This window comes from Orycteropus afer, unplaced genomic scaffold, assembly GCF_000298275.1.
Source record: "Orycteropus afer afer isolate SDZICR_OR568_19922 unplaced genomic scaffold, OryAfe1.0 scaffold00056, whole genome shotgun sequence".
Classification (NCBI taxonomy): domain Eukaryota; kingdom Metazoa; phylum Chordata; class Mammalia; order Tubulidentata; family Orycteropodidae; genus Orycteropus; species Orycteropus afer.
In genome coordinates this window covers 9,975,437-9,988,099 of record NW_006921643.1, presented here as the reverse complement: position 1 = coordinate 9,988,099, position 12,663 = coordinate 9,975,437, and the positions used below count along the sequence as shown (strand labels likewise).

At 42.0% G+C, this 12,663-nt stretch overlaps 1 protein-coding gene across 1 annotated transcript in view; it reads right to left on the bottom strand.

Annotated features, from left to right (window-relative positions):
* Nucleotides 1-12,663, bottom strand: part of ARHGAP26 (Rho GTPase activating protein 26) — a 778,689-nt gene that overhangs the window by 594,284 nt on the left and 171,742 nt on the right. Inside the window, exons 4-5 of the mRNA XM_042780720.1 lie at nucleotides 8,850-8,921; nucleotides 704-805 (exon numbers count right to left, since the gene is read on the bottom strand). Of these exons, the coding sequence (XP_042636654.1) occupies nucleotides 704-805; nucleotides 8,850-8,921 (174 nt within the window). The remainder of the gene's footprint in view (nucleotides 1-703; nucleotides 806-8,849; nucleotides 8,922-12,663) is intronic.

Below are 12,663 nucleotides of genomic sequence, written 5' to 3'. Positions count from 1 at the left end.
ATTGGTTTGGTTTTGGTCTTAACAGGAGGATATTTCAAAGCCAAAAGAAGGGGAAAAGTTAGCAGTTGAGTCAATTCCGACTCACAGCCACCCCATGTATGCATGCATGTCAGAGTAGAACTGTGTGCCATAGGGTGTTCCATAGTTGGTTTTTCTTTCTTCCAAGGTACCTCTGGGTGAAGTCAAACCTCCAGCCTGTGGGTTAGCAGCCAAGCACATTAACATTTGCACCATCCAGGGGCTCTATAATACATATGGGGACAATAAAACATTGTTTTAGAAACAACCAACTAATGTCAAGCACTGGTTGAAATAAAAAATTTCACATTCAGGAAGAATGACCAAAGTTTCACTGATATAAGGCAGAAAGTCAAAAGGTCAAGTACAGAGAGCAGAATTAAGGCCAACAGGTAAGAATGAGAAAAACAGAAAAGTCCATCTCAGTTTGAAAGGAAGAAATGCTTTCTAACAATTAGGGCCTCCCCTCAAGAAGGTGGGTAGTTTTCTTCGCCAATATGTTCCTTAGCCATTGGGAGGCTGGACAGCCACAAAGGGAAGGCAGGATATAAAGGCAACAGGTAAGGCATGGAGATGACGCTCCCGGTTTCCAAGATCTCTTCCTACCCATAGAGTAACCAGCACATATCAACAGCACCATGTAAAAATTTAACACTTTATCCAGGATATTAGTAAAGTTTCTTACCTCCTGAAGCTGAGATTCTTTCTTTTTGGAAGATAAATTCAAGTGTTTTTCTAAGATGCCACAATACTTCTCCGTCTCCTTGTCATACTTCTTTTTGGCTTCCTAGCAAAAAGAGAAGAAAGGATAAGAGAGAGGGGAAAATAAGAAAAAGAGAAAAAAAAGAAAAAAATATTGCAGGAATAAAAACAGCCTCACTCATCTTCTCATCTTTGCAGCCACATAGTTAATTCCCTCAGACCACAGAACAGCAGCAGATGGGCTAGCACCTACTCTTCAAATAATTCTCATTACATCATGTGACCATCCAGCAACAGACTGGTGGGTTTGAATGTCTATTATACAAGCACCACTAAGCCTGAAATGAGGTAAATACCAGTATTCATAGCAAAGCCAAGACTGTACCCTCAAAGAACTTCAATCATAAAAGCAGAGAATTTCTACTTTCTAATATAGAAGAAGGAGCTCTCATGGTGCAGTGGTTAAAGCATTCAGCTGCTAACCAAAAGGTCGGTGATTGGAACCCACCAGATGCTCCATGGGAGAAAGAGAGGCAATCTGCTTCCATAAAGATTTACAGCCTTGGGAACCCTATGGGGCAGTTCTCCTCTGTCCCACAGAGTTGCTCACTATGAGTTGGAATTGACTTCATGGCAGTGGGTTTGGTTTTGGTTTTAACACAAGAAGACGCTGTAAAGCCAAAGGAAGTGAAGAAGTTAGCTATGAAGCTAATACCAAAGAAGGAAGATCTACATACAGCTGTGATTGGACAAGTCTAGACTAAGACTAAGGAGCTCAGGTGGGGCAGTGCCTAAGCCATGCAACTGCTAACCAGAAGGCTGCAGTGCAAACCCACTAACCACTCTGCAGAAAGAAGACAGGGCAACCTACTTCTGTAAATATTTACTGCCTCGGAAACCCAGTGCAGGTCACCGTGAGTTGGAAGCCATTCCATGGCAGTGGGCTTGTTTTTTGTTTGTTTGTTTGGTAGACTAAGGCTAGATCCAGCCTTCACAGTGTTTAAAAAGTACTTCTTAATATATGGACCTAAATATTAACACAGTAACATGATATTTAGGTCTTTAAGTGAAGAATAATGCAAAAGAAGAATGCACCACACAGCTTGTTCAATGCAGCACCATTTATAACAGCAAAGCAACAGAAGCAGCATCACTGCCCAAGGACAGGGCTTGAGGTAATTAAAGTATGGGACATGCAATCAAAATAATTAGGAAGGCTATAGAGTCACATGGAAAAGTGCTCATGGTATAATGAAAAGTAATAAAACCATGACACAAACTTGGGTATAACTCACATAAAAAGTGTCTGTTGTTGTAGTATGCTGCTGAGTCAACTCTGACTCACAGCGACCCTACAGGACACAGCAGACTGTCCCATAGGGTTTCTTAGGCTGTAATCTTTATGGGAGCAGATCACCTACTAGTCTTTTCTCCCAAAGGGCAGCTGGTGAGTTCTAACAGCCAACCTTTTGGTTAGCAGTCAAACATTCAACCATTACACTACCAGAGCTTCTTACAATGTGTCTACATATAGACAAAGATTTGAGATGGGAACATACTTAAATTAAAATATTAAAATTAAAATAATATTTAAAAAATGAAAAGGTATTAAAGAATTGGGATAATGGGTGATTTTTCCCTCCATTTGGGAAATTGCTATTATACATTATTGCCTCCAAAATAAAAAATAATGTAGTTATGATGATATATATATATCAAGCCCTGCTCCCCCACCATGTCATGGCATTAGATATTTATCATCCTCTGATAAGAAAACTGAGATCCAGGGAGGTCAGTAACTTGTAACAACTCAGAGAGTGACAAAGCTGGGATTTGAGCCCAGGTCAATCTGCCTGCAAAGCCAATACTCTCAACCACTCTTGACACAGACTGTCACAGGCAGATTCTCTTCCTTCATTATCCTATGGGGATGGCAAGTGAGGGAGCTGGAAGAATGCCATCACTAGTCTGATAAACAGCATCACATTTATTAATCAGCTACATCATTCCTGCTTTTGATTCCTGTGGAACCCTGAGGGATATTTTCCTGCCATTCCAACTATAAAAGGAAAAAAATCTCCAGTCACATAGGCAGGCCAGAGGCATCTTTTTATTCATTCAACATATATTCAGTGAACAACGACTGTGTTAGACTGAACTTTTGGTACTGGAAATACAAGACAGAAGTGGTCCTTATTCCCATGGCAGGGATGTTCTTGTAGAAGGAGAAACAAAATTAACCAGTAAATAAGTAAACAGCATAATTACAGGCTACAAGCACTACAAAGAAATAAACAAGATGTGGTCACAGAGATTCCTTAGATAGGATGCTCAGGATAGACTCCATGAGAAGAGGACATGTGAGTTAAGACCTGTCAAGCACATCAAAGGGCAGAGTGTAGTATTCCAGACCAGGGCAAGAGCAAATGCAAATGTCCTGGGGCAAAGTATGCTAAGCTTAACGTGGTACAGAACTCTCAAGAAGTCATCACCTGAATGCTTGGCAAACTCCCTGCAGTGCCAGACACCATATATCTAGTCAACAGCAGGATCTTCACAGAGTGGGCAAAATAACCGCATACCCATTATAACTGAAATGTATTTGTTTCTAAAAATCTGAATTTTTGCTTAAATGATATTCAAAAACAAACTTGTGGAAACAAAGTCTAAGAAGACATTAACCAACTGTGGTTGATCAATTTCGACTCACAGCAACCCTCTCATAGGACAGAACAGGACTGTTCCCCATAAAATCTCCAATGCTATAATCTTGATGGGAGTAGACTGCCTCATCTCTCTCCTATGGAGCAACCAGGGGTTTGAATCACCAACCTTTTGGTTAGCAGCCAAGCGCTTAACCATTGCACCACTAGGTCTATCTGAGAAGACATTATGCTTTCAAATTCGAGGAAGGCTACAGGCAAGACACTTGATTCAAACAACACTTTTCCTTTACAGAAACCAGCACTTTGAGCTAGGGTATCAACTACAATTAATTTTCACATACCCATTCCCATCAGTCTTGTCAGCACCCCACCAAGGAGAACCCTGGTGCTAGGCAGTTCAGCTAGTCAGAGGGAAAAAAGGACAGGGAACATAAGTCACATTCCATGACATTCTGTCAACTCGAGCCCTCCACATTCCATGTTCCACATTCAAGAGGACAGCCAAAGTTAAAAAGAAAGAGAAGCAGTTTCCGTCCTGAGAAAAAAGGCAGCAAGACCTCTGAAAGGAAAAACTCTAGTAAGATTTAAATAATGCTCTTAAGATGAGAGAGTGGTAATACTCAAGAGTCCTGGCAGTTAAAGTGCTCAGCTGCTAACCAAATTGTTGGCAGTTCAAACCCACCAGCTTCCCTATGGGAGGAAGATGATGCAGTCTGCTTCCATAAATATTTACAGCCTTGGAAACCCTATGGAGCAGTCTTACTCTGTCCTATCGGGTCACTGTGAGTCAGAATTGAAATCAATGGCAATGAGTTTAGAAAGTCTCCTGTGGGGTGGCTAAATGGATAATAGACAGAGAGTCAGCATCCTGGAATGTATAGTCACAATATTGACTATAAACAAATCACTATCCCTCTCTAAAAACCAATTACCTTAACTATAAATTGAAGATGATTCGAAGAGATAATCGCTCAGGTTTCTTCTTTCAGCTCAGAGATTGTATAATAAAACAGAACTAAGAACACCTACCTCAGAGGATTGTTAGTATTAAATGAGGGTGGTGGAAAAACATATATAGTGCCTAGCAGACTGCTTGGGAGCTCTGGTAGCATAGTGCCTAAGGCATTGGACTGCTAAGCAGAAGGCTGGCGGTTCAAACCCACCAGCCACTCCTCGGAAGGAAGATGGGGCAATCTACTTCGTAGTGATATTGCCTCAGAAACCCAAGGAGGGGTCGCTATGAGTCGGGTCCGACTCGACAGCATATAACAACAACAACAACAGCAGCAGACTGCTTGGCACAGAGAGTGTTCAATAACTGTCAATGACAATGATGGTAGTCACTGTGATGATGGGGTGGTGATGGGGGATGGTGGTGATACAGATGATAGTAATGACAGTGGTGGTGGTGAGGATGGTTATGATAACGATAATGAGGTTTCATCACCTATACCTACCTTTTTCTTATTAAGAACATCACTTGTTTTCCACACCCCAGTACATGTAACCCTTCAAAGCACCTACCACAATCTGATGATGTGAGTTTATTTATATCTATGCATCTAATGTCTTTTTACCCAACCACATCATAAGCACAGCTAACACATTGGCCTTTGCTCTCCACCATCTACCAGTGCCTAGTGCAGTGCCAGGCACAGAACAGCCTCTCACCTATTTCTTTAAAGTGTCAACTGTGTATATCTAATATAACAGCTAACATCAAATGACTGCTAACTAAGACAAACACTAAGTGTTCAAAGCACTTTATATAAGTTCACTTACTTCTTCCACATAAAAACTCTATGAAATAAGTACCATCATTATCCCATTTTACATATTAGAAAACAGCTTTGGAGAAGTGTAAACTTCCCCAAGTTGACACACAAAAACAGCAGAAGTGGGATCTGAACTTGAACCATCTAGTTCTATGGACACTCTCAAGCACTACTCTCTCATGTCTATTCAATTTTCACTATAAAGTCCAGATCTCTAAATGCACTTCTAATACAGGAAAAATCAACTGCCCCAAACTCAAAACTTCAAACAGCGGGCGATGGTTATGCCAAGCTCCAGGATTGTACCCAACTCCTCCGCAGCCACATTAGCACAAGAATGCCCAGGAGTCCTCCTCCCTGGCAGCCTCCACAGCAAGCACACTAACTTCTGCTTCCAGCAAGCAGCAACAGGTTGTTATAGTAACCAAAGCAGCACCAGAGAGGGGAGGAGGAGGAAGAAAAAGTAATTTTAGCATCACACAGGCAGAGTTCAGAAGCTTCCACTCAGCTGCAACCAAAAACAGCTGAAGAGACTTGCTGGCCTCTTACATATTCTTGAAACTAAGCTCTAGATTGCCTAGTAGAGTGTTGTTTCTGTGCTTCTTTTCTCCTAAATTTACGTAACACTATGAGTCAGGGCTGACTTGACGGCACAACAACAACAACAACAACAACAATGATTAAATTAAGGAGCTCTGGTAGCACAGTCTGTAAGGCATTTGGCTCTTACCAGAAGGCTGGCAATTCAAACCCACCATGGGAGGAAGATAAGGCAATCTACTTCTGTAAAGATTTACAGTCTTGGAAACCCAAAGGGGGTCACTATGAGTCAGAATCAACTTGATGCCAGTGGACTGGGTTGGTTTTTTATGATTAAATTGAAGGCGCCCTGGTGGCACAGTGGTTAAAGCACTCTGTGGGAGCAAGATATGGCTCTGCTTCTGTAAATGCTTTGGAAACACTATGGGGCAGTTCTAACCTGTCCTATAGGGTGACTGTGAGTAGGAATCAACTCAACATTAATGGATTTGGGTGGGGGAGGAGGGGTTAAAATGGGTGGCACAATGGTTAAGCACTGACCTGTTAAGCAAAAAGTCAAGGTCAGTGCTTTGAACCCATCCAGTGGCTCCACAGAAGACAGACCTGGAGATTTACTCTTGTAAAGAAGGCAGCCTTGGAAACCCTATGGGGCAGTTCTACTCTGTCATGTAGGGTCACTAGGAATCAGAACCAACTCAATGGCACACAACAACATGATATAAATTATGGGCATGTGAGAGAGGAACAGATACACAGAAAAAAGAGATGACAAAGGAGATTTGAGAAATCATCCCAAACAGCATCACAATCACTCATTAATGGGAATGAGAGAACAGTATGCATGACAGGAAACATGATTTGGTGAGTGGCTATTTTATTTAAATTCTTTTATTTTCATATTTTTCACTATCTATAGCCTGTCCTCCAAAAACTGTCTGCTTCTGTCACCAAGATTACTGATATTAAACCCAGAGGGAGACCACTCTGATTTCTGTTCCTCCTCTACGGTAACTGTGGTAACCCTTAAACTAGTGCTGAGGGAAGAGGCCAGCTGAAGAGGCATCGGTGGGAAGGAGAAGTGACTACTGGAAAAATGACTCAATAAGTAGGCCTGCTCTTCCTCTGTCACAAAGCTTTTTATAACCTTTGAAGCCACTGTCATGTGTTTTCAGGAGTGGGTAAGAGCAGGCCTCAAGAGAGGGAAGATCTGCTCAGCTGGGACTGCATCAGCAAGAACTCAAGACAGGTTCAATCATAGCATATGTTTGGCCATCATTGCGATGGTTCAAAGTCTTGCACAAAATCTTAGTGGAACCAGACGTCCTTTAAATTACACATTCCTTAATCTCTGATATAAAAAGAACGAGCTCCAAATTCTTTGTAAATGTAAAATTGGTATAAAAGTGCTGTGGATGGGAGAAAATCTTTACTATGGCCACCATCGCTCTGAATGTCTGAGTGAATGTCATCTTTTTTGGGTCTCAATCTTATCTGTTCCCAGAAAGTAAATGTACTTAGATGAGAGAGAGATGGGCTCAATTCATTACATTTCAGCTATCTTTTTATCACCTATAATCACTTCTTCAAAATGATTTTACAACTGAGTATACATACCCTATTGACTTATCAACCTGGTTAGGTCCCAAAGACCAGGTTGTTATATGAAAATTATGTGAAAATAGAGGATGATCACATCAGATCACAAAAAAGAAGATGACTACATTGTTCCATAATTGCCAAATTACATAACTACATAACTGCCAAACCACTGAGAATTATGGCTCAGCCAAGTTGACACATAATCTTAATCATCACGAACAGTGTTAGCCTCATTTTACACCTCAGCGTTTATTATCAGACAGACATATGTCATTAATGCACAAGACAGTCATATAGTAGATTTTGTATTATTGTCATAAATGTAAAATGTCAGATAATGAAATAGTGGATATGTGAAGACTAAAAAAATAAACCAAACTCACTGCCGTCAAGTCAGTTCTAACTTACAGCAACCCCCACTTCAGCTTCTGAGGTGGTATCACTACAGAAGTAGACTGCCCAATCTTCCTTCTGAGGAGTGGTTGGGGGGTTTGAACCACCAGCCTTCTGGTTAGCAGTCAAATGCCTTAGGCACTACACCACGAGGTTGTTGTTGTTGTTATGTGCCGTTGAGTCGGCCCCGACTCATAGTGACCCCTCCTTAGGTTGCCGAGAAGTATCACTACGGAAGTAGATTGCCCAACCTTCCTTCCAAGGAGTGGCTGGTGGGTTTGAACTGCCAGCCTTCTACCAGAGCTATGCTACCACCAGGAGTAGGTGTAAAATCCTTATCATCTAAAAAGTTAATAAGGTGATATTACCCAAAACTTCCTGCAGGTGGCACAAAGGACTGCAGCCAAATCGACTCACAATTCTGGAAAAACAGGCAGAAAACCTTCAAAATCCTTTTGCTGTCACTAACTCCAATGAAAATGTCTTCCCTGCAGGTGGCCTCTAACATAGTACTGAATGAAGGTCAAACTGGCTGAGAAGTTTCCCCGTGATTTACCACAGAGCAGAGGAACCCTGGAGAATACACTTTAATCTTTTACCTTTTACAAATGAACAAGAATCTCTTTGCAGTACGTTTCAACAACCCATTAAAATCAACAAAGTTTTAGCTACAACCCACTCTAGGTCAGTGATAACAAATGGTAACCTCTGGCCTGAAGCAATGCTAAGGATATGGTTGTTGTTTTTTGTTGATTTTGTTTATTATTTGTTACCTCCACAACACTTAATATGAATTTAATTATTTTCCAACATTTTTTCAAAACTTACAACTTTCCCATAAAACACTGGTCTTTCAGTTTCTCTTGAAAAATAGACCAAGCACACAGCAATCTAATAATAACATAAAGCAGGAATTGTTTCTACTTTTGAATGATTTACATATTAGCACCAAGTGATTAGATAAAAAAATACTAGAATGATTGCTCATGGGGTTGACCACTCAGCTAGTCTAACTTCAATCACTTGTGAATAACAGATGAGTTGGGCTTAAGGCTTATCCGCCCAAGAAGATTTATTGAAGCAAGGTGGGCTTACCGTTGCATTTTCTACACATCCCATTCTAAAATCCAAGAACAAGGTTTTGCCGAACTCTTACCTTGGCAGCCCCAATTTGCTCCTTTCGAAACTTCTCCAAGGGGGTGATAAGCACCTCACTGGCATTCTCAATCTAGAGAAGAAAAATGGTGGGGGGAGGGGGGGACCACACAAAAGCAGTATCAGTAAAGAAGTACAACAGCTGTGGCATCTTAGTATGAAACTCAGGTAAGCATGGCTGTGCATGTGTAAACTGCTCACAACACTTAAACTAATAGTTTATCAATTCAAAGTCTAGTCATCAGTTCCTTTTGGGCATGATTAATAATGATTCTCTAAAGATAAAAATGAGGAACTCTAAAAATCTCAGTCTCAAACAGAACAAGGGGATACTGTGTGGTTAAAATCAGGAAGGGTATCCGTCAGTGTGTGCTGAGTATGGTAGTTAAGGTTATGACAACTCAGCTAGGCCTGGTTTTGAGTGGCTGAGCAGCTGGATGTAGTTATTTCCCATGATGAGACTGGTAACCAACTCCATGGTGGAATCTACTGGAGCAGCTAAGTAGCTGCTTTAGGGATGTGGTCTGCTTCCAGGATAAAAGGAGAAGTTTTGAGAAGGGTCTCTGCAGCTTTTTGGCACACTTGGACCCTGCATGTAGCCAAGTCTTCATTTAGCAGCCTGCCATGTTTCTGCCAATCCTGGAACTGTCTCTGGACTTGAACTAGTTGCCTACCATGTTGTTTGGTAATACTGGGACTGTGCCATTTTATTTGTCAACCTTGGGCTTTAGTCTGAACAGCCAGGAGCTGCCTGAGTAAAGAGACATCTCTAGCTCCAGTGGGCCAGAGGCAAAGCTAAAGTTCAAGGTCAAGGGGCTTTCACCCAGCCCCTAGAGCTTGGCACTTTTAACTGAGACTTTGTTGTTGTTGTTATGTGCCGTCGACTCAAACCCAACTCATAGCGACCCCTCCTTGGGTTTCTGAGGCAATATCACTACGGAAGTAGGACTGCCCAACCGTCCTTCCAAGGAGTGGCTGGTGGGTTTGAACCGCCAGCCATCTGGTTAGCAGGCGAGTGTCTTAGTCACTATGCTCCCAGAGCTTACAGCCTCCTGAATAGTTCAAGAGAATAAATCCCTGTTTGTTAAAGCCATCCACCTGTGGTATTTTCTGTTAGAGCAGCACTAGAGAACCAAAACACTGAGCAAATAATCCAAGAAGCTGAACTATATGAAGAATGCAGCATCAGAACTGGAGGAAGACTCATTAACAACCTGCAACATGCAGATGACACAACCTTGCTGAAAGTGAAGAGGACTTGAAGCACTACTGATAAAGATCAAAGACTACACAGCTTTCAGTATGGATTACACCTCAACAAAAGGAAAGCAAAAATCCTTACAACTTGACCGATAAGCAACATCATGAGAAATGGAGAAAGGACTGAGGTTGTCAAGGATTTCATTTTACTTGGATCCACAATCACTGCCTAGGGAAGTAGCAGGTCAAGAAACCAAATGACACTGCACTGGGCAAATGTGCTGTAAAAGAACTCTTTAAAGTGTTAAAAAAAAAAGCAAAGATGTCACACCTTGAAGACCCAAGCTGTGGTGTAGCAAATTACTTTATGTGGCTTTTCTACCCATAAGTCTCTGTAAACTCCAAGGTGGGATTTTCTATGAGCAGGTGAGGAGCTCTTGATTGCTGAAGTTGTCCACCTGGAGTATTTCTGTTGGGAGTGGCACAAAACAATGTTCTGGGAGCTACCCACTCTCTCTCAGGTGCTTAGAGTTCTGATGATATGATTGGCTAGTTTGACCACCCTGCCGGGCTCAAAAGGAGGCCTCCTAGAGGCAGAACTCTCTGACTGCTGGTTGAGGAAGACGTGCTGCTGAAAGAGATACGGGCTCCTGAGACACACGTTGCTGGGAAAGAGATGCAAGAGGCACGCATTGCTGAGTGAGACACCGAGGGACCAGCACTGCTGGGAAAGAGACTGTGAGAGACTCTTGGCTGAGGGACAGTGGGCTGGAAGAGAGACTGAGCACTTTTCCTGAACCAGAATTGTAGCCTGTGGTGCTTCCCTAATAAACCCCATAATCTGTGAGCTGTGTGTGGCCACTGCAGCGAATTATCGAATCCAGGAGAGAGGTGGTAGGTGCTTTGGGAGGAACGGTTGGTGAAAGGGCTGGAGGGAGGCAGCATGTCTGGCCTTGCAGTAATAAGCCTTGGGTTACTGCTGGTAATCCTGTCTTCCTCTCGTGGGATTACAGGAGGTCAGAACATGTGGCCTCCTTGCCGTTTTTGCACAAGCCATGCACCCGACCCAAACCATGGTATTTTGAATCACCTCCTATGCATGTAAAAGTTAGATAGTGGATAAGGAAGACTGAAGAAACACTGATGCACTTCAATATGGTGTTGGTGAAGAATACTGAATTACCATGGAGTGCTGGGAGAACGAGAAAATCTGTCTTGGAAAAAGTACAGCCAGAATGCTCCTTAGAAGCAAGGATGGTGAGACTTCATCTCTTGTACTTTGGTCATGTTATCAAGAGGAACCAGTCTCTGAGAAAGATATCATGTAGAGGATCAGGGAAAAAAGAAGCCCCTCAACAAGATGAATTGACATAGTGGCTGTGACAATGGAGTCCAACACAGCAACAATTTTGAGAATGGAGCAGGACCAAGCAGTGTTGAGTTCTGTTGTACATAAGGTCACTATGAGTTGGAACCAACTCAAAGGCACCTAACAGCAACAAAAACCTCAGCAAATATCTGAAAGCAGAGGGGAACTAGGGACAGACTAGAGACTAAACTTAAAAGTATCAGGTGACAACTTCTTTCCAATTCACATTCACCTAAGTTATATTAAAAGTAGCTCAACCCTTAGCCTAGGTTAAAAGCAAACAAACAAAAACAAAGCACATTGGAAATCTGGTCACATTACAAACCTTCTAAGCTCAATCTTATGTTGTCCTACCAGGTCTGGACTGGGGTCAAGACATCTTGTGCCTTCTGATACTACCTGTCTGGCTCCTTACTATAAAGTTTCCGTTTAAAGGTCACCTTAGGGAAGCTTTCACTGACTACCAATGCAATCCAAACAAGCTCCCTACCACCCTACCAAGTGTTTCCTTCAGAACATATACCAACTGCAATTTTATTGCTCACCATTACACCTATCTATATCTGTCCCCAAGAACACCGGAGAGTGCTGGAACAATGGAACTCTCAGAAATTTTTTAATCACTAAATCAATGAATTAATGATTTTTAATCTTCTGCCAACTGTGTGACCATGGGCAAAATATTTAACCTCTCTGGGCTCTAATTTCCTCACTTGCAAAATGAGTGGGCTGCACTGTTTCAGCTCTAAGATTCCATGGTCTTTTCTAGGGCAGTACAATATTTAATAATCTTTAATGTCATTCATCGCTCTCTCTTTGCTCAACTAATTATTTCAGAAATCTTGTCCCAAAAACATTATTTTTGAAATCATATGCATGTCCACTACAATGAAACCAACAGAAAGAATGCCAAAAATCCAGACAGATACAGCAAAGGATTGAGTGGGCAATGCGAGGGACAGAAGAAGGCAGGTCTCCAGCTTCATTCCCATTTGCCATTTTCCCAAATCTGAGAGCACTTTATTTCAGAAGAGCTCATTTTAACCCTAGAGTGTTGCAACTTGTTTGATTTTTATTATTTGATGCTCCCTAACTGGTTTACTTAGGAGCTCTGGTAGCATAGTGCCTAAGACACTTGACTGCTAACCAGAAGGCTGGTGGTTCAACCCACCAGCCACTCCTCGGAAGGAAGGTTGGGCAATCTACTTCTGTAGTGATACCACCTCAGAAACCCAAGGAGGGGTCA